Genomic DNA, 22,879 nt, shown 5'->3' with positions numbered 1-22,879 from the left:
ACCTAATGCCCCTGCTGATCTGACAGGAGGCAGAGCTCAGGTGAGTAATGCAGAGCGGCTGTAAGTAGGGATGAAGGTTTGTTTGCTCACCTGCTGCTCACCTCCTACTGTGTGGCCTGGTTCCTAACAGGACCAGGGGTTGAGAACTCCAGCAATCAAGTTTCCAGTGAGCTTGAAACTATCACTACCACCTGCTCATTTGCGGCTCCCTATATTAATGGATCAACCAACAGTGAAGAAAGTTACTCTAATGGTAAGAGCAATTGTTAGTGATTATGTCAGATGCATGTGAACAAGAGCAATCCATCTTGAATAGGAGCTGGGTAAAATGAGGCTGAGACCTGCTGGGCTGCATTCCCAGACAGTTAAGGCATTCTACATTACAGGATGAGATAGGAGGTCAGCACAAGATACAGGTCATAAAGACCTTGCTGACAAAACAAGTAGCAGTAAGGAAGCCAGCAAAATCCCACCAAACCCGAGATGGCGATGAGAGTAACTCCTGGTCGTCCTCACTTCTACCCTCCCGTCAGTGCCTTGACAGCTTACAAATGCCATGGCAATATCAGGACATTGCCCCAGATGGTCGAAAAAGGGGAGGCATGAATAATCCACCCCTAGTTTGGCATATCATCAAGAAATAACCATGAAAATGGGCAACCAGCAGCCCTTGGGGCTGCTCTATGGAGTAGCCATTCTTTTATCCCTTTACTTTCTTCATAAACTTGCTTTTTCTTTGCACTGTGGACTCTCCCTCAATTCTTTCTTGCACAAGATCCAAGAACCCTCTCTTGGGGTCTGGATTAGGACCCCTTTCCTATAACAATTACCTTGAGGTGTTAGGGGTGCTGTTGCGTGGTGAGAAGAGAAGGAACACAGCTAGAAATTCAGATTTCTTGGAGCATCTCTTGGTGCTTCTTGATGCCTGGTAACAATGGTCACCAGGCAACTAGAAGATACACAACCTAACAAGGACAAAGCAGTGAACATTCAGACCCTTCAGTGAAGACCTAAGTTGCCCCTCCCAGGAGAACAATGTAGATCAACCCAAGCAAGTGCTGCCTGGAGCTCTGGAGGATCAGGATTGGATGCTGGAGAGCAGAGATGATGAGTATCAACTATGGCCTCAGGGCCAGCAGGGTTTAGAGCTTCTCCCACTTATTATTTTGTATTAAGTCTTTGTGGTATTTTGGCTGGCTATCACCATGAAGGGACTTGGGGAGACATGGGTGTTAAGAGGAAAGGAGGGCATTTGAGGAGTGGAAGGGGTCAACCGTTGATAGACATCACACGTGTGCTATTTCAGATGCACTCATTCCCATCTCTCACCCCAATCACTGCTGCAGAGACCCAATCCAAGGAGGTGTTGATTGGTTTTGCAGAGTCTTGTTTCTGGTCTACACTGCATTCCTCTTTCTCCTGCCCTGGGCTTCTTTGATGTAATGGCTTGAGCCCCTTTACGGGAATGCTCTTAGTACTCAAGTGTATATAACCTGGAAGTGGAGATGGGGAGGTAATGCTGGTGGGGCCAGTGTTGAACACAGGGACAAGAGCCTGTACATAAATCCTCTTCCTTTCCCAGGTAAACTATTCTGAGATATATTTCTTGAGCCTCATGAGAAGGTCCTGTGTGATCGTGTTCCCATAGTCCTGGTCAACTTAAAAAAAACACAGATGGTATTGACTTTTCTTCCTTCTCTGTTTCAGTTCGCCGGCCCTTCACTTCTGCTCCCTGGGATCACCTCCCAGATGAATTGCTTTCACTCTGTCCTTTGTCTTCCCAGCTGCTTTGAAGGAAACCCAGTCTGGGACACTGATCTTCGTAACAGAGCATTAATTTCCTCTGGCCACCCAGAGCGGCATTCATTCTTAACTTCCTTTAGACATGCTTCAATGCAATTTGGAGTTAGTGTGCTTGAATAAGCCAATTCTACTTTGGAGAATTAAGGCTGGCACTTTTCCCTGGAGAGGACTTTCTTCTTTGCTGACCTCATTGCTAATGGCCTCATTTATGTCTCTAGTTCTTGTTCTCTGGGGGCTTTGAAATAACACACCCAATTTCTTTAAAACAAACAAACAAAGATCTAGCTAGTCTTTTGACATTAACCTTGTTCAGAAGGTGCCTGGTTAATATCCAGGATTTAGCAATTAACTAGTATATTCTATCTAGTATTCCGCTTTACCCTTTTGTTGCTGCATTTATTTTATTTGCTGTTTCACAGAGTCTTTGCAACCTTGTTTTCTTCCCTTTAAATGACCGACTATTTTCTTTGGCATGGCCCCAGAGAACAGTAACAGTTAAACTTATTGCTGTGTGAAAGCGCTGCGTTTGTTTAGAAGTTGCTCTGAAGGCCGTGAGAGCAAGCGACCTGGATGATAGGAAGTAGCCCCGGGAAACTCACAAGTTTTTTTTTTTTCCTGTCTTTCTGCCAGGATGCTGGTTTTTCCTCAGCTAATAGTCATTTGCAATAGGGTCAAGATTTATGCCAGCTGGAATCTCACAGGATATCAGTCACATTGCTTTCTTACAAGCAATTGCTTACCCTTATAAGAAAAGGAGCAGGAACACTGAAAGGAAAATGACATATTTAGCTTAGGGTTCTGCATGACCAATGGCTCTTGATAACCTTCCCAGGTCAATTCTGGGAGAGTAGACAAAAGCAAAGAAAACAAATCGACTACAGATATTGATATTCATCTACTCAAAGAGACAATCAGTCTGTGTGAAAAACAGAGTAAACTTCAAAAGAATCCAGCAATTGCCCTGAACTGAGTCATAAAGAGAAATTAGAAATCGAAAGTTGAAAATTAGGAAGCTCAAGAGCGAATCTGAGGACTGATGTGTTCCACACGTTACCTTCAAGAGTGTTTAGTTTAAACAAAGGATAGCTCACATCATTAAATGGTGAGTGACTGTGGTTTCAAAGTCACAAAAAACTGTAAATACAGATTTCTCAAGTTGAAAGAATCGCAGGATTCCATAACACTGACCTCAGGTTGGGAGATAGGTTCAGAAAAAGGGGTAAAATTTGCTCCGCTTTATTTTATTTTTTTAAGTTCCTGGGTACATATGTAGGTTTGTTACATAGGTAAATGTGTGCCATAGTGGTTTGCTGCACCTATCAACCCATCACCTAGGTATGAAGCCCGGCATGCATTGGCTCTTTACCCTAATGCTCTCCCCACCCCACCCTCCCCCGACAGGCCCCAGTGTGTGGTGTTCCCGTCCCTGTGTCCACATGTTCTCATTGTTCAGCTCCCACTTATAAGTGAGAACATGCAGTGTTTGGTTTTCTCTTCCTGCATTAGTTTGCTGGGGATAATGGCTGCTAGCTCCATCCATGTCCCTGCAAAGGACATGATCCCATTCCTTCTTATGACTGTATATTATTCCATGGTGCATATGTATCACATTTGCTTTATCTAGTCCATCACTGATGGGCATTGGGGTTGATTCCATGTCTTTGCTATTGTATATAGTGCTGCATATATCTTTATAATAGAATGATTTATATTCCTTTGGATATATACCCAGTAATGGGATTGCTGGGTCAAAATTTGCTCCACTTTTCACCTTATTATCAAAATTAGAATGTTCTCAGAGCATCACAAATAATATATAAGAACATTTCTAAATATGGAAGGACATTTGGTGTTTACCTCATCTGCATGCATCTCATAAGAGTTAAGAAAAACCACCGGAAACTCAGAAGCCTTAGAGTGGGGTTTAAAAATGGCAGGGTTTGCTTTGAGAATCCCCTTATTACGACTTACTTCAACAACGCACTGCTATTCTGGTTGTATTAGCACAAGTTTCTGCCTCCTATATTTTTTTCCTTATGAAACATTTCTTTCACTTCCAGGACAATGGTTGGATTCTGCTTCACTAGTAGTCCATCTCAATGAATCGGTTCCACATATTGCCTTCAAGATTAATTTACTTTTTCTTCTCCAGGACACAGGTAATAACATATCTGACTTTTATTCAGCTTGATTTCAGCCTTAAATCCTTCTTTGGCTATTTTATTTCATTTTTATTTGCCATATTCCAACCCATGAGAAGGGGATAATCAATATGATTTTACCTTAAGATATTTTTAAAGTTGTAAACAAGCCCAATAGAGAGTGACCTTCAAAAAGACTTTTATCTTATGGAGACCAGGATTTAAGAAGCAAGACCGTGTGAAATTTCCCAGGTTCAATTCCCTCACCAGGTTATACAGAAAGAAAACCAATGACTGAGTTATCATTAGGGTCAACAAGGACCTCTAAAGGAAACATATGTTGCAATTTTAGAGACCAAATACTATAAAAATCTTTCTTTCTCGTTTCATCAGTGCAATGGCCCTTTGGCAATTAAAACTTAAAAGATGTAATCATTATTTTAAAATTACATATGGTTAATTAAGTCAGTGATTTAATTCAATGACAAATTCAGTTGAATTATTTTCCATTGTGTAAATAAAATAACTGGCTATTTAACAGAACTTTCACATTGTAAAAATAAAGTAGCTGGCTGATTGACAGAACTTTTCATTTTTCAACTGGAAATACAGGCATCATATATAGATACAAAGCTGGACTCAAATGAGCTGATGATTACTTTTTGAAGATTACAAACATTTCATTCTTTCCACTTAAATTCACTAAAAGAAAAAAGTTTTACATGCAACTGCTATCACACACCTGTCACTTTAACGCTACAGAAAATATCAATATTTTCTGTACCTCAAATTACATTCTTTCTGCCTAGAATGCACTTTCTGGGAGTACAAAGAATATTTCCTTAATGGTTTATACTGTTTTATAAATTCTTCTCTTCTACTCATTTATCCTTCCATTTTTACCGGGTTTTTTTTTTCTCTGTTTTACATTTTCAGTGTTTAGAAAACCCAAATAGAAAAGCCACCAAGCTTACCATTTCAACCAACGATAAATATAAGAACATCCCAGCAGTGACTGTGAAGATCCAGTCTTGAACGCATGGATCAGCTGACACGGAAAGGCCAATGTATAATCCTATGAAGGCAGTTAGGGAACTTATAAAATTCATCAGGATGGCAGTCTTCATAGAAAGTCCGGAGCTTAAGAGCACAGCAAAGTCTCCTGAAGTTTAAGAGGAAAGGAAAATATAATTACCATTTAACGGAAGATGCCTTTGCTAAAGTAACACACTATTAGCTATTTCAAATGTCAGCACTGGAACCAATTTTATAGGGAGAGTTGAGTGATCAGTAAATAAAATGCTTTTCTATATTTCTCTAGAATTTGTAGCCCATTCATCGTACTATCAGGAAGTTGCATTTCAAGAGTTCTATTCCTTTGGCTGCTCCTAAAGATTGTATATACAAGAGGTCTGTGACATATTCTTGAGTTCTTGATATCCTGTGACATTTCCAACTTAGATAAATGCAAAATAGTCACTCGCTGTCCCAGGGTTTCTAAATCCTTGGGCCTGGAAATTTGCCAGGTGAAATCATGATGCTATATGGGCTTTTATTATTTACTTATGCAGAAACTGCTGTGGGGAGAGAAAACTACTTAATATGAGATTTTTAAAGCATTGCAAAAGTTGGTTAGGAGACACATTTTTCCCCTTAGAAAATGATTATAGGAAAATCATCTCATTGTCTCCATGCCTTCCCTCCAAGAGAAGATTGATCTGTTAGCAAATCTGAGAGCATCTACTTCTTAGTTTGGGGGATTGAGACTAAAATTCAATAAAGAGACAGCTTGGGGACCCAGCTTTCTAGTTCCATTGCATAACTGTTCCCACGAACAGGGCTTGAAACATCCCTGCTGGCCTGCTGCAGACTGTCAGACTGCCCTGTGGTTTTGGGTTGAGGACTGGGGGCTGTATCACTGTTGTAGTAGCAAAACTCAGGACCATAGATAGGGGATGGCTTCCAGACCAGGTGCATTTTAATGTGCCCTGGAAGGACCTTGGATAAACTGCTCCAAGAAGGATAGGTCAATAATGAGTCAGTGTCAGGACTTTGAGCAATGGACTCCAAGCACAAGAGGGCAAGAGTTTCCTAGGGACAATGTAGGTGCAAAAGTGGAAGCAGAGAGACTGTGAAGAGCCCTCTCCCTTGGGAGCCTATGCCAGACCAGCCTCTACTATTTCTGGGTCTGTTTCAGAAATGTCTGTTCTAACCCATCTTGTGTCCTGGGAGGCAAAGAACAGGGCTATATTGTTCTCACTTATTTGTGGGACCTACAAGTCAAAACAATTGAATTCATGGAGTTAGAGAATAGAAGAAGGTTACCAGAGGCTGGGAAGGGTAGTGGGGTGATAGGGGAAGGTGGAGGTGAGGTAAAGATGGTTAATCACTACAAAAAAAATTAGAAAGAATGAATAAGACCTAGTATTTGACAGCACAACAGGGTGACTATAGTCAATAATCATTTAATTTGTACATTTAAAAATAACTAAAAGAGTATAACTGGATAGTTTGTAACACAAATGATAAATGCTTGAGGGGGTGGATACCCAATTTTGCATGATATGATTCTTATGCATTACCTACCTGTATCAAAACATCTCATGTACTCTATTAATACATGCAACCACTATGGACCCACAAAAATTAAAAGAAAAAAAAAGTTACAGGGCAACAAAGATTATCCAGAAAAAGAGATTTATGAGCATCTGCCACCACATGCCTGTCATTCAGTGCTAGGCTTGGCTTTAAACATTTTGTATAAGTCAGGTTGATGAAACCATGGTTTGGTTTTTTGTTTTTGTTTCTGAGATGGAGTCTCATGCTGTTGCCCAGACTGGAGTGCAATGGCACAATCTCAGCTCACTGCAAACTCCACCTCCTGAGTTCAAGCAATTCTCTCACTTCAGCCTCCCAAGTAGCTGGGGTTACAGGCCTGGGCCACCACACCTGGCTAATTTTTTGTTTTTAGTATAATGTATAATCCTATGAAGGCAGTTAGGGAACTTATAAAATTCATCAGGATGGCAGTCTTCATAGATAGTCCAGAGCTTAAGAGCACAGCAAAGTCTCCTGAAGTTTAAGAGGAAAGGAAAATATAATTATCATTTAACAGAAGATGCCTTTTACCCTGTTGGTTAGACTGGTCTCGAACTCCTGTCCTCAGGTGATGCACTTGCCTTGGCCTCCCAAAGTGCTGGGATTACAGGTGTGAGTCACCACGCCTGGCCGGTTTTAATTTAAATGTGATTTTTATCTTACTGGCCCGTTTGCTGACATGATGGATAAAGTTTCCCTCCTAATATTTTTCTCACATTTAATATGTAGATTTTAAAGTCCTTGTCAAAATTCTTTAAAGTATTTCTCTGAATGACTCTCTCCCATATGGAATTCTCTAGAATCCAAATAAGAGTCATTTCTGGCCCTGGGAAATATCATAAAGGAGTTTAACTGGATTTTATTCCAAGGTACAGGAGTTATTTTTCTATTCCTCTTCTTCCTATGGTTTAAATAAATTATAAAAGGAAAGTACTCATCTTTCAATCCTAGGGGAGAAAAAGAATCCTAGTAAACCATAGCTGGAAAGATGTTATTTCTTTCTCAACAAGCCAGAAACAGTAATTCCATTGCTGAACTTACCCATTTCGTGTGGGATTTCATGACACAAGATAGCAATCGTGGTGGTCACTCCTGACTCGGATGATGAGGAGAAGGCTGCTCCTATGGCTAGGCCATCTGCAAAATTATGCAGGCTGTCTCCAACCAGAATCATGATTGCTAACAAGCTAATGACTTTACCTAAAGAACCAAATAAACACAGAAGCAGCATTAACGGAACATTACATATTGCACCAAATCCTTCAACACCAACCAGCTTTCCCCCCTACCCTTGACATTCTTATATTCCATCTAATGAAATACCATCACTTTGTTTCAGCAAGTCAGGACTAGAGATTTAAGTGTGATAACCAACACACTTGAATGTATGGTCACTGTTTTGCTAACTGGTCTAATGAGATAACTTATATGCTGGCATTCCTTATTTTAACATCTTATGCAGTTATGCCTAAAGAAGAAAGTAAAAACCATGTTGTAGCCTCCCCAAATACCACTGATGACCTTCCCGTCTGTCTTTTGTAATGCATTTCAAAATAATTTAAGATCCTTGCTATAGACTAAATGTTTGTGTCTCCCCAAAATTCATACGTTTAAACTTACTCCTCTAGTGTGGTGGTATTAGGAGGTAGGGCCTTTGGAATGGACTTAATACCCTTATAAAAGAGATGCCAAGGAGTTCCCTTGCCCCTTCTGCCACTTCCCGCTGTAGGAAGGTGCCATCTACAACCAGAAAGTTGGCTCTTGTCTTGCACCTTGATCTTGGACTTCTAGGCTCCAGGACCATGAGAAAGAAACTTTTGTTGTTTAGAAGCCATCCAGTAGCTTTACCTAAACTACTTTGGTAGTTTGTTGTAGCAGACTGAGTGGGCCAAGACAAACTTCCCAGGGGAATGTCATTAAAATGGAGTCTATTTCGCAAAGCTGTTTATGTGAGTTAGATTTTCTGTGTCAATCTAAGGCAGTGTGCTTTCTGTCATTGTGTGATTGTTTTGTTTCCCTTTCTGGTGAGTGCTAATGACTTCCCTGAAGCACCCCATTCACTCCCCATTGTGACTTCAAGAGAATCACAACCAACATTTCTGGCCCCATAATTAGCTTTGCAATAATTACTCAATGTTTTCATCTTCCTGCAAGATAACTTTCAGCATAGGCCAGTTAGATGTTGAACAAGATAAAGAGAAGCTTCCGTCTTCATGGAATTCTATTGCATAATCTATATTATCTGGTCAGGAGAGAGCCAATGAAATAATTTTGATCATAATTGGGTTCAGCTTTTTAATGGACAGAATTTCTGTTCTGAAAAATCTAAATTGCATGTTAGTATAACTCAACTGTAGAGTTGAATGACTCACAAGCAGAAAAAGTATTTCAAGCACAGTACTTATTTTGGTAGTAATCTGCCTAGGTAGACCATTTGGTAAGAATAGTCATTAATCAATTGTCATAGTCTAAACTTTCATTAATTATTCAGTTGCATATATGTTGTGTGACAGGTGTAGGTAGTAGTTATTGTTACTGTTAGAACTGAATGCATAATGCTTCTTTTTTTTTTTTTTTTTTTTTTTTTGACAGAGTCCTGCTCTGTCACCCAGGCTGGAGTGTAGTGGTGCAATCTCGGCTTACTGCAAGCTCCGCCTCCCAGGTTCACACCATTCTCCTGTCTCAGCCTCCTAAGTGACTGAGACTACAGGCACATGCCACCATGCCTGCCTTGTTTTGCTGTATTTTTAGTAGAGACGGGGTTTCACCATGTTCGTCAGGCTAGTCTCGAACTCCTGACCTATGGTAATCCACACGCCTCAGCCTCCCAAAGTACTGGGATTACAGGCGTGAGCCACTGCACCTGGCCTGAATGCATAATTCTAATAATTGTGCTTAATAAAAATAGAAAGAGGATGCTTCCTGGTTTCTAACTGTTACACAGCCTAAGACTACAAGGGAGATTGCGTTATGATGTGGTTTGCCATCTTATTTGGGGAGTATGAATTGATTCATATCATATCCCACACTGTGATATAAATAACTTCAGTAAATTGCAGATAGAGCCCAAATTAACATCTAGAAGATAGCTCCATTTACTGTGTTTCAAAGATGGCCTGTGCATTTTACTTCTAAAAATCATGGATATTTAGAAATATCACTGTAAGACTAACTTACATCCTTCTTGTGGTTCACTAACTTATTTTAGTTTTTGCTAAAAAGGGGAAAATTTCAGGCAACAGCCATAAGAGCAAAGAATAAATACTGAATTATTGAATTCAGGGAGTTCTTATTGACATTGCCTGGAAACGCTCAGAGTCCAATAATAATACCAGATCATTTAACTGCTCCTGCCAATTTTCAGAGATAAAGCTTTTCTTTGTGAAAGGAAATTTTAAAAAAACTTGAAGTGATACATGTGACAACACTGCAACATGCAAATAAACTTGTAATTTCCACATGCCTACATGTAGTCCTGGTATTAATAGCATATATTCCAAATGAGGATTTTTAGCCAATATTATACCCTGCTAGAAACCAGTGTGGCCTATTTTTGCTGTTGTTTTATTATCTCTGATCATGGGTTTCTAAATGTCAGATCATGGATAGGTAACAAGCCACAGGCAAATATAAACATTTGCATGTAAGCCATAAAGAACACGCTATGTCTATTTCTTAAAATAATTTAAACATTATTTAGCGGGAGGCAGGAGAATCGCTTGAACCCAGGAGGCGGAGGTTGCAGTGAACCAAGATTGTGCTGCTACACTCCAGCTTGGGTGACAGAGAGAGTTTTCATGTGGGGAAAAAAAAAAATTAGTGGAAGACAAGTATTCACTGGTAATTTAATGTACTCATTACAGAATTACCTATAATATTTTACCTTTATTCATGTACTTGGCAGTCATATTGAGTTCCATGTTTCTGAGCCATCAGAGGTTTTCTGTGGTAAAACATGGGGGCTGGAAGTGCTATCACTGTGCTTTTGTAAAATTTAAATCAGACTGTGGATTGAATTTTTGCATCTTGTCTTTTGAAACACAAGTTGAGTTCCATGGATGAGGTAATATAAAACAAGTCATCAAATATTTGAAGCTTAATTCAATATGTCCTGGCAAAGGGGCAGTTGAGTAATGTAATATGGATGTGTTTACTATTCATTCTGTATGCCAGGCTCGACAGGAAGTAAGCAGGTAAATAGGAGGCCTACAAAATGTCTGAAGAAGACCATCGTTACTCCCTAATCTAGCATCCTCTTTCAGCTCCTGGTTTGACTGGGCATATCCTTCTTTCAAGACTACAACCAAAGAGAAAAAAACGTCTTGCAGATCTACTATGTGCCCAGCATTCTAAAATTACTCTTGAAACTAAAAGTTTAGAAGAAAAAATATTACTTGCAATGTTCTAAAAGCAGAAATGGACAAATTTTGAATCAAATAAATAAATTACATGAGTTAATGTATCTAAAACATTTAGAACAGTAGTTGTTATAATGGTGTTTGTTCTTAGTAGTATTTCTATCCCTGACTACATCCCAAGCTAAGGATAAAGACTATGCTTATTTTATTCTGCACTGATCAAGACCATGCTTATTTTATTCTGCATTGCATAAAACACGCCTGAAACAGGGAATATCTTCAAACATTTCTTCAATGAATAAAACAATGTGAAAGGATGCATTGATGCATGCATGAATGAATGAGCACAAAACAATTGTTGATACATTAGCATTTCTTTAGTTCCCCAGTGCTAGGGTTGACTAGCTATATAATCTTGAGCAGTGATTTAACCTTTCTAACAACTAGTTTCTTCATCTGTATAGTTCAGATAATATTTATTCTTACTTAAGTTGTAGGAGAATTGAATGAGATCACATCAACTGTGCAGCCCTGTGCCTAGCATATAAGAAGTGTTCAATACATGTTAGCTATTTTTATTCTTTGCTAAGTTATTATGGTAAAATGGGAATAACTAATCATGATGCATAACATTAAAACCTTAAGAAGTTTGTGTCACAAAAGGGTAAAATAGATGAGAAAAAATAGGGCAAAACTTCAAGAGTAACAGATGAAAACCAAAACAGACAAAAAAGAAAAAACAAACAAACAAAAAACTTGCAAGAATTACTCAGAAACATAAGCACAGGTTAATAAAATCCTATCCAAAATTGGTCAATTAAATGCAGAAGAAGAAAAAATCATAGAAACAAACATCAACCTTTGTTAATTAAAAATTAAATGAACAAATGAGTTATAGAATAAGATGTGAATAAATGAGATCATTGATTTGAACTCTACCATCTCAATGACAGTGTGATAAATAAGACGTATTTGTGATGAATTTTCAGTAGACTGTGATAGAAGATGAGAAAACAATGATATATCCACACTTCACAGTGAAATAAAAGCGTCAATCTTCACACAAATATATTTAGAAATGAGCTATGATAAACACACAAATGTTTACATTAATTGAAGTTTCCCCTGAATGGAATTAGTTTAAATCAACTAAGAAAAACTTCATTTTTAAAGGAAAGAGTAAAATTGATATGAATATGTAGTAAATTTGAGAGCTGGATAGGAATTAGTTTTTATTACAAATCCTATTGCAAAGGTTTTCATAATAAACTACATACCAAATATGACATCTATATGGTTTTGACATTTTATTTTCAAACAGACATAACTGTTTTCTATGGCACTTTCTACATGTATGGTTAGCTTGGTACTCACATTTTCGGTTGGTGGCTGTCACACTGCCTATAGGCATTTCAGCTGCCTGTGAATCTTCTGGGCTTTTCTATTTTAAATTAAAAAATAACTGATGAAACATAAGTAATAGCCACGATTTTGTTGGAAAATGAAACATCTGGAGAGTTATGTTAGTTTTAAAAGACATTTTAGCACTCTAGATGTGTATTAGAACCTCTAGGTTTTATAGACACACACGATGTAGAACTGAAAGTCTGTGGGCAAAGCAAGTCTTTTGCACTCTTCATATTTAGATGAAAATAGCACTCTCAGGTAGACCAGAATCTTCCATAGAGAGCTGAAGGCTACTGAGACAGTCTGTAATTCAGACTCATAAATTATGTAAACCTTTATGAAATTCAAAAGCTATTAAAAAAATTATTCTTGGCCTAACTCGGCACTTCTCCTGTAAGGTGGATTGTGGATTTAGGATTCATCCTGTAATCTGTGAGCAGTGGATGTATGGAATCCACTGGATGGAAAAGAAACCCATGCAAACTCAACACCTCTTTCATTCACGGCAGCATAATATTCTGTGTTAACTGCTTTGTCAGTCAGTAAAAGAATCTTGCCCATTAAGAAAGTAGACCCACCAATTTATAAAAGACAACAATAATAGATTCAAAGGTTTTTAAAACCCTTTTATATGACAGAGAAGTGCGATTTTGAAATTGACTTTATGAGTATAAAGATTACATTTTATTTCAGAGACTGACTCATAGTCCAATTTCTGAAAAGATATTTTCCCTCTTTGCGCCTCTGATTTCAATTCTATAAAAAACTTTTTATCTGCATATTAAATATGTCCTCTTAAAAGCATATTCATAGATTTCTATCACCCAAAATTGTACAAATTTTGACACAAACGTAATGAGATAAATGCATTTTGTGTGTGTGTAAAAGTGAAAGTAAATTTTACATATTAGTAACATTCACATATTAGAATAATAGCAGCTATTCAAAAGATAATAATAGGCTGTTTTTGGAGAAGGATGGCTGAGAAGTAAGGCAGAGCCTGTAGGATACAGAGAGCAGGAGGCAGATCTCTTACTTGAAGTTGGGTGTATACAGAAACAAAAAACAATGTGACCCCTTTATGTTACACCAAAAACCTAATTATAATCACAATGCTTTATAGTTCTGTTAAAATACCAGAATTCAGATATTTATTCTAGAATGTTTTGTCTTGTTTTTCAACAAAAGCTATTTATTGTCACATTATGTAAAGTAATTTAGAGCCAAACATTCAGGACTTCTTATTGATTGGGAAAAAAGTGTACGTTCTTCTTTATCCTTGAGTTTCTTGAAAAATCAAGAAATTAAACTCATCAAACACTCCTAAAAGTTTGTACAATATCTATTATGCTTTAGGTCAAACTTGCAGCTTAAATAACAAGAGGAATTATGCATATATTAGTGAGGAGTGTTCAAATAGCTCAAGAATCACTAAGGTACATCAGAGATTTGCTTATATGCATCTTGGGGCTCTGGACACTTCAAAGAGAAGGAATAAGGTCAGTATTAAAGTGATTTTTGAAACTAACCCCACCTGAAGTTATCTTCTTTCAAACCACATTTAGAATATCTAAGCAATAAATACAATTAAGGCTCTTAAAATCTTATTTTAAAGGAAATTTCTGGCTCCTATCTCTCAGTTAGCACAAGATCTGAAATCTACTCCCTGACTTCTATTTTGCTATATTTCTACTGAGGAATCTGTCCTTACACTGTAAACCCTTTACCCCAAGGCCATGGTTCCAGGAGGCAGGGATTTTAACAATTAAAAATTACTTTCATATTTTTCCCATTCCTATACTTACTTAAGAATTTGAATGGGAATATTGTTTTGAACATGATTGGGCATTGTGCTTTGAGAATTAATGTAGAATATTTTATTGTGGAAAAGTTAGTAGAATGAAGGCACTTAACTATGAAACATCTCATAAGGCAGAATCAGTGTTCTCCTGCGTTATGAAATGAACATCCCAGTCCTAGGTGCACTAAGTAATCCCTTGCTCAACATCTGTTTGCATCCACCTAGTCATGGCTAAGGATTACTCAGAATGCAAAACCCAAAGGTCAACTGGTTTATGAAAACTTGTAAACACAAGGATTAAGGACGTGTCTACGATGTCAGTCTGATCCATACATGTTTGAAAGTGATGCAGAGAGCAATGATTTGAATCTGTGGAGGGTGCTTGTTGCTCTTTAAAACAGCTTTCAGGTGCTTGGCCGAGTTTTCTAAACAGTATTTATCATAGTTAAGAATAGGTAAAGCAGGAGTATGGAATCTGTTTATCTACCCTACTGATTTTCATTTGTTCATTGAGGAATAAAGGAGAGAAGATAATCAGATGAGTAGAATGCTTCAGATCAACAACCTACCAACTGGATAGTTGAAGCAGATTTGCCTCTGCCTGCCTGGTCACTTAATTCAGAGTTGAGTGCAAGATGGTGGGAATGTCCCACGTGCCCATTAACCAATGACAGGCCCTGCTGGATGAGGATGATTTAAAATTAGTGTTGAAGCCAGAAGAACACAGGTGTAGTCTTTGTCAATGTCATGGTTCCATTCCATTGCCTATTGGCCAAAATGGTAGTTGCCACAAAAGAGAACTGGGATGCTTTAAGAATGGAATGCAACTTCAAAAATGTCTAGTGATGATTGAAGGAGTCTTGAATAGTGGTAGTTTTTATACTGTCTTTTTATTTACTAAAAAAGTTATATTTACACAAAATTAAATTTTGAATTCTTTCTGGAGATACCACAATGATAATAATAAAAAGTATATTGTACCCTGTGACTACTAAAATAACATCTCTGGAAATATATTTTTCAAGGAAAGCATTTGCAGTTCCTAAAACATATGCATTCCTTTTATTTTAGGCAATATTATAAATCTTGAAATTATGCTCTTAAAACTCATGTGCTCTTAAACTCCCTGACAAGCCCATAAACAATCTGAATAAACTCTACATTTTTGGATGTTCAGAATTTCTTTCACTCATTACCATACTGGATTTCTAACTACTGAGTTATTGGTATGTTGCCTTTCTAATTTAGTTTTCCCAACCCAGAAATGTTAATCCATTGGGTATAAGTGGGGATTTGTTATTTTTTTAATGCTTCTGGAGATTAGAACTTCTTTTGTGAAGGGTAAGTTCCTAAACTTTTAGAGTAAGTACTGTAATAGAAGTTGGCGTTCCTAATTTCCAAATTACCATAGCATCCTAGTTTGAGCCTCAGGCCAAAGAAAAGTCCTGCTTTATTAGAAAACTTTTACAAAAGGTGACTTGTAGTCTATTTGAATTCATGACATCTATTTATTGCTAAAAAGTTTTCAAATATATAGAAAGCTGAAAGAATTGTATTGTAATGTAAATATAGAGCTATCCACTTCCTGGATCCTATGATTATTTTATTAAACCTATTTTATCATGTATCCATCTATCATCCCTCTATCCATCTATAAATTCATTTTATTTTTTGATTCATAAAGCAGAATTTTGAACAAATTTAGGAATTATAAACAATACGTGCTATTTATTTTTTCCTTTTTTCTTTTTGTTTTTTGAGATGGAGTCTCGCTGTCACCCAGGCTGTAGTGCAGTGGTACGATCTCGGGTCACTGCAACCTCCGCCTCCCTGGTTCAAGCAATTCTCCTGCCTCAGCCTCCCGAGTAGCTGGGATTACAGGCGTGCAGCACCACGCCTGGCTAATTTTTGTATTTTTAGTACAGACAGGGTTTCACTGTGTTGGCCAGGCTGGTCTCAAACTCCTGACCTCAGGTGATCCGCCCGCCTCGGCCTCCCAAAGTACTGAAATTACAGGCGTGAGCCAGAGCACCCGGCCCATATGTGTAGACATTTATCAGCTACTGGCATAATAAAAGAAATTACTAAAGCTGAAAAAATATGTGCCGCAAATTTCAAAATTTCTAACCTGCTTATTTTTGTAATTTTAAATGCCTTTAAGATAGAAAATGACATGTGATTTAAGAAAGATATGCAAAACACTGATTAGTAGCTAGAACGTTGGACCCCTTCAGTCCCCAGACATAAAATGGTGCCCAGTTCATAAACCAACCATGAAGGTTGAACAAAAGGTCATAACAACTACACTAACTACCCAGGAATAGATGTTTTAAAAAATTAATATCTTACTAGAAGGAGCTGTGTATTCTTGAAATCAGCATTCCATTAGGCATCCCTTACACAGGTAACCTCATTACTTTTGAACCAGTACTTCTGAAGTAACAGATGAATGTATTATAAGACTTTAAAGCACAAGACAAATAAAAATATACCTTGTCATTTGGCGATACAAGAAGAATAAAACATTTTTCTATCAAGAAAAATCCATGGATGCCTCCAATTAATCCCAACAGTTTCCAAATATGACCTTTGCTTTCATGGAGATGCCCAAATTCTGGGGCTTCCTGCTTATGTAAACCAAGAACCTTCAGGAAAAAAAAAAAAAAGGCAGAAAGGAAGAAGGACATAACTTTTGATGACTTAACTATCAAATATCAGGCCCAGTGTTGAATATATTTAATTTTCACTCTGGGAAATGCCATGACAACTATTAACACAATCACTAAAAGTCCAGTTTGCTTTTGGGTGTGTGAATACTTCCACTACACGCTTTAACCAGGGTCAAATAAAATGTGTACAACAGAAAACAAAAGAGAGTTTTGAATAGCCTGTGCTAATGAACAGAATGAAACCTAAGCTTTATTTCTGCAAGTACCCTAGATTTTCATACAAACTCAGTCCTTCGGCCAAATTGTTTTTCAGAAGTCCAATCTGCATCTGTTTGTACAACAATGCCTCATAAAATATTAATATATTTTATATTTCGTCTGGGGTTTATTCTCATGCCCCATTGTAATCGAAGTAAACTTTTATTAAATATCAGATAAGTAAGAAATCCACCTTGAAGACTTGTTCCATTGGGAGCATACTGTATGACTGATAATATTTGTCAGGTATCTGGGACACAAAAGAATACAAGAAATGTGTTGGGAATTCTTCTGTAATTGACTCGTCCCATTGGTTGAGTCATTCCACTGGTCAACCTCATGATTTCTTGTGAGCCAGTAGATCATTCTATACCATATCCCTTCTCTTAGAGAAGGCAATTTATGAAGTAGCTCATAAATGGTTTCCAGATTTAGAATGTTACCATTAAATTTTAAAAAGGAACAAGAAATAATATGTGTATAGATTGTATGTATATACATTCATACATATATGCATATAGCCATTTAGGTGTGCATACATATATGTACGTGTGAATATGTGAGTATACATATGTATCTACCTAAATACATTGTGTATGTAAATATCACTAAAAAGCAATATATGTTAGTCAACTTTTTCTCTGCCTAAGGACATTAAAGGATACCCATCTAATACTTCTAATGATTATTATTGCACAAAATAGAGAACATTTGTAATATCATAAAACAGAAGAAAAACCCCAGATCTCAAAATAAAATGTAGATCTTTCAGTTGAACAAATTTAGCTGACTAAAAAAGGCAATCATATGAGTAGCGTTTTTCTCACTTCTGTGCAGACGTTTGAAAACTTGCCACAGATCACTGATTTTTCTAGCATACCGCCACACTTGTCCTGCATCTTTCCTTGTCTCTTTTGTGTTTTCTTTTTTTTCTCTCTCCCTTTTTTTTTTTTTTTTTGTTTCTCTTGAGACAGAGTCTCGCTCTGTTGCCCGGGGCAGTGGCACGATCTCGGGTCACTGTAACCTCCACCTCCTGGGTTCAAGCGATTCTCCTTCCTCAGCCTCCTGAGTAGCTGGGATTACAGGCGCTCACCACCATACCTGGCTAATTCTTGTATTTTTAGTAGAGATGGGGTTTCGCCATGTTGGCCAGCCTCGTCTCGAACTCCTGACCTCAGGTGATCTGCCTGCCTTGGCCTCCCAAAGTGCTGGGATTACAGGCGTGAACCACTACGCCTGAACCTCGTCTCTTTTCTTAAGCAAAAAAAACTGTCTACAAAATTTCGTGAAACCCAGCTAATCTCTTAAGTTCTCCTCTGTAACATGTTGTGGCCATCCTCAAGTCCACCTTTGCTGTGGGCTCCCTGTTTAGGGGAGACTCAGTCTGATCTGAGAGCCTTTTTCTGCTTCCCAGGCTCCTAGGCAGTAAATAATTCTGCTACCACTGCTGTGACCTAGAAAAAAGGCCTCGGCCACCGCCTCTAGTCAATCATAAGCCCTGAAATATTTCCAGGATATTAGATTATGAGGGCAATTAAAACTCATAATGGTTTTATTTTTCCAATGCTCCCTTTGTGATTTTCAGAGCATTGAATAACAATTGAGCCTCTAAGCAACAAGAGTGACCCTGCAGGAAATTGCCAGAGGCTTGTGGAAAATTTTAACCAGCTCAGGCTTTGCTGGAGTGGGGATCATTGGTCCACCATCATTATCCCCGGTAAGAGATTTCAGAGGGAAGAGAAAACCTCGTCTGTAGATGACCTCAACTCAGGTTTTACTCCTTTCTTTTCTGAAAAAGAGCCTCAGCACATGTTAACAGGAGGCAGCCTCCTGATGCTTACCTGCTCCATAAGATAAATTTAGACACTGTTAGGCAAGAAGGAGAATTCCACTGTGGTGGCTCAAATAAAGAGACATGAAAGATAAGACTATTACAGAGGTGGGCAGGGTCAAGGGTATAAACAAGGGATAATGGGCACCCAGAGGCATCCTAGGAAAGCATTGCCACCCTTAGGGGTGAAAGGGAAAAGGGAGGAAGGCCAGTGAGCCACAGAGCTGTGGGGACGCTGTCCACTGGAGACGTAGCCCATGACAAATCAGCCACTTCTAGAGCAGGTGCCGGAGCCGGGAGGGAGCTGGGCACAAACACCTCTGCCTCTCTCTCCTCCTCCCCTGAGTTTTCCGTTGTGCCCCTCATTGGCTGACCGCAAAGAAAAATCCAACCTGCAAGGTAGCTGAGGAGCTACAGCCTTCTGGGCAGAATAGAAAGAAGGACAAGTGAATTAGGCCATTGTTGCGTTGCTATAAAGAAACATCTGAGGCTGGGTAACCTACAAAGAAAAGAGGTTTAATGGGCTCCTGGTTCTGCAGGGTGTACAGGAAGCATGGTGTCGGCATCTGCTTCTGATGTGGGCCTCAGGAAGCTTCCAATCACAGCAGACAGTGAAGGGGAAGCAGGCACATCACATGATGAAAGAGAGAAAGCAAGAGAAAGGGAGATGGGGAGATTCTGGACTTTTAAACAACCAGGTCTTGGGTGAACTACCTGAATGACAACTTTTTTTGAGACAGAGTCTCGCTCTGTCACCCATGCTGGAGTGCAGTGGTATGATCTCTGCTCACTGCAACCTGTGGTATGATCTCTGCTCACTGCAACCTTCGCCTCTTGACTTCAAGCTCAGAACTGTCTCAGCCTCCTGAGTGAGTAGCTGGAATTACAGGTGCATGGCACTATGCCCAGCTAATTTTTGTATTTTTAGTAGAGACGGGGTTTCACCATGCTGTCCAGGCTGGTCTCAAACTCCTGATCTCAAGTAATCTGCCTGCCTTGGCCTCCCAAAATGCTGGGAGTACAGGCGCATGCACCATGTGCAGCTAATTTTTGTATTTTTAGTAGAGATGGGGTTTCACCACGTCAGCCAGGCTGGTCTTGAACTCCTGGGCTCGAGCGATCTTCCCGCCTCAGCCTCCCATAGTACTGGGATTACAGGCGTGAGCCACCATGCCCTGCCACCTTTTCTTTTATTTCAAAAACACTACTACTATGTGGCAAGCCTAATGTTGGGGCATCTCTTCTCTTCTACAAGTGCAGAGGGGCTTTGGGGAAATAATATTTCTTTCTAAGGAAAACACCAGCCACCATATTCTCTCTTCGAAGTCCCAGTAAAATTTGGCGTAAATACCTCCAGGGGTTAAATGTGAAGAGAAATGAAGCGAACTTTATCTGAAATGGAAAAGAGCAGATTACCTGAGGGATAAGGTGGAGCAGAGCATCCCCAGACAGTGTCCCGACGGCCAAGCCCACAAACAGCTGTAAGATAAGTCTGTAGTTCTCCTCACAGCTGTGGAAAAGGACCAGTGCTGTCCCCAGCATGGAGCCCAGTGTGAGAAGGGTGACAGCCACCGTGCTGTAGCCATATTCTAAGTCAAAGGAGATCATAAACACAGTAAGTGCCCAGTGCCCTCCATTCCGGCCTTAGTTGGCAAAAATGCCAGAAGAATCGGTCTTACAGTAACAGCCAGTAGGGATATGGAATTTTTAAATAAGTGTTTTGTTTTTATTTTGAGACAGGATCTCTCTGTCACCCAGCCTGGAATGTAGTGGCACTATCATAGCTCTCTGCAGCCTCCACCTCCTAGGCTCAAGTGTTCCTCCCACCTCAGCCTCCCAAGTACCTGGGACTACAGGTACACACCGTCATGCCTGACTCATTTTCTGTTTTTTGTTTGTTTGTTGGTTTTGTTTTTTGGAGAGATGGAGTTTCATCATCTTCCCCAGGCTGGTCTTGAACTCCTGGACTCAAGTGATCCACTCCTCTCAGCCTCCCAAATTGTTGGGATTACAGTTGCGAGCCCACTGCTCCCAATTTGGAATTTTTAAATAAGCGTTTTGTTATTTTTGTTGTTTTTGAAACAGGTTCTCACTTTGCTGGCTCAAGCTGGGGTGCAGTGGTGTGATTGTAGCTCACTATAACCCTGAACTCCCAGGCTCAAGTGATCTTCCCACATCAGCTCCCTTTGCAGTTGGGATAACTGGCAGGTGCCATCATGCCCGGCTGAGCTTTTATTTTTAGTAGAGATAGGGTCTCACTGTGTTACCTGGGCTGGTCTCAAGCTCCTGGGCTCAAGCAATCCTCCTGCTTCACCTCCCAAAGTGATGGGATTACAGGCATGAGACACAGCACCCAGTCTTATAAGTGTTATATGCAGTAAAAAGTTTTTACATTTTTAACAAAAAGAATGAACAGATTTTCTGTGGTCTAAATGTTTGCATCTCCCCAGAATTCACGTGTTGAAACCTAAGCACCAAGGCGGTAGGTTGTATAAGGAGGTAAGGCCTTTGGGGTGTGATTAGGTCATATACTCTTCACCCTGTTGAATGGGATTACGGCCTTTACAGGGGGCTGAAGGGACTGGAGTTCTTCTCTTCACCAGTCCATGAACCAGGAAGCCGACCTTCACCAGACACCGAATCTGCTAACGCCTTGATCTTGGACTTCCCAACCTCCAGAACTGTGAGAAATAAATGTCTGTTGTTTATGTAAGCCATCCGTTTGTGGTATTTTGTTATAGCATGGACTAAGACAAGGTTTTCTTCAAATAATCCTGTTGTTTGGAAGTTACTCTGACTACCGCTTACTAAAAATTGTTGTGGCAAGCCGGGACTGACTCACCTGCAACCCTCAAAGAAATTAATTTCTCTCACTTGAAACTACAACATCCACTGACAGTCACTAGTAACAATTCTCACTTAATCATATCTTAAACTTCTCAAAGGCAAAAATGTAGCTCTTACATAGGAAGCATAAGGTTTGGCCCTGTTGTAGACCTATGTTTGTGTACAAAATGAGTACACATTTTGGAAGAACTTCCTTCCAAAAGCTGTCTGAATTATTTGTAATGTCCAGAATAATATTATTTTCAGTGACTAAAATGAGTGATGTTATTGGTGATAACTGACCAATGAAAGTGTTACAGTAGATAATAAAAATCTGAATAATCTACATTTTGGATGATTGCAATGATTTTTATAATCTTTAGAATTTCATGTTTCTAGGCTTCCTTTTTAAAAACATTTATAAAGTATAATTTGTAAGGTTATTCAAAAGAAAAACATATATACACACACACATATGTACATATATATGTGTGTGTGTGTATACATATGCTAAGGTCATTCCACATATATATATGTGGAATCATATATATGTATATGAAGGGAGAAGAAATAAAGGAGAAAAGGGAAGAGATAAGATTAAAAGAGAAGGAGGAAATGGCTTTCAGAGTCAAGTACAGATAACATAGAGATTTTCATCGGCTTGTGGATATTCAAAGCAAATGCTTATTTCTCTACCTATTTAGAAATTACTAACAAGTCATTGCAATTAAAAAAAAAAAAACAAAAAACACTATCCTCTTAAAGTTTGTTAAAGTAGAAAATATTTCATTCTCATCATTCTTGCATTTTTCTAAAAGGTTCATTCTTTAAATTAGATCATTTTATTTTATTTTCATTTTTGAGACAGAGCCTCACTCTGTCACCCAGGCTGGAGTGCCGTGGCACAATCTCAGCTTGCTGCAACCTCTACCTCCCGGGCTCAAGCGATTCTCCTGCCTCAGCCTCCCGAGTAGCTGGGACTACAGGTGCCCACCACCATGTCTGGCTAATTTTTGTATTTTTAGTAGAGATGGGGTTCCATCATGTTGGCCAGGCTGGTCTCGAACTCTTGACCTCAAATGATCCACCACCTTGGCCTCCCAAAGAGCTGGAATTGTAGGCATGAGCCACCAGGCCCAGCCTAGATCATTTTAATAATATAATTGGTAACAGAAAAATAGTCTTGT

At 38.9% G+C, this 22,879-nt stretch overlaps 1 protein-coding gene and 1 long non-coding RNA gene across 5 annotated transcripts in view; one reads left to right on the top strand and one right to left on the bottom strand.

The window, feature by feature from the left end:
* The window catches only part of LOC119618805 (uncharacterized), a 49,933-nt gene extending 44,955 nt beyond the window's left edge, over nucleotides 1–4,978 (top strand). The window contains exons 3-5 of the long non-coding RNA XR_012093893.1: nucleotides 131–253; nucleotides 3,864–3,962; nucleotides 4,881–4,978. This is a non-coding gene — a long non-coding RNA (uncharacterized lncRNA). The remainder of the gene's footprint in view (nucleotides 1–130; nucleotides 254–3,863; nucleotides 3,963–4,880) is intronic.
* SLC39A12 (solute carrier family 39 member 12) overlaps nucleotides 1–22,879 on the bottom strand; it is an 82,173-nt gene that overhangs the window by 27,725 nt on the left and 31,569 nt on the right. Inside the window, exons 7-12 of one of the 4 annotated variants that reach the window (XM_008002414.3) lie at nucleotides 20,283–20,455; nucleotides 16,601–16,753; nucleotides 14,678–14,785; nucleotides 12,275–12,341; nucleotides 7,584–7,742; nucleotides 4,919–5,106 (exon numbers count right to left, since the gene is read on the bottom strand). In XM_008002414.3, coding sequence (XP_008000605.3) covers nucleotides 4,919–5,106; nucleotides 7,584–7,742; nucleotides 12,275–12,341; nucleotides 14,678–14,785; nucleotides 16,601–16,753; nucleotides 20,283–20,455 — 848 coding nt within the window. Of the gene's footprint in view, nucleotides 1–4,918; nucleotides 5,107–6,882; nucleotides 7,017–7,583; nucleotides 7,743–12,274; nucleotides 12,342–14,677; nucleotides 14,789–16,600; nucleotides 16,754–20,282; nucleotides 20,456–22,879 lie in introns of those variants that run through there. The other 3 variants (XM_008002412.3, XM_073018768.1, XM_008002415.3) reach the window with 3 other exon arrangements.

The sequence above is a fragment of the Chlorocebus sabaeus genome, chromosome 9 (assembly GCF_047675955.1).
Source record: "Chlorocebus sabaeus isolate Y175 chromosome 9, mChlSab1.0.hap1, whole genome shotgun sequence".
Classification (NCBI taxonomy): Eukaryota; Metazoa; Chordata; class Mammalia; order Primates; family Cercopithecidae; genus Chlorocebus; species Chlorocebus sabaeus.
Note: the sequence above shows the minus strand (reverse complement) of the source record. Positions and strands in the feature narration are given on the sequence as shown.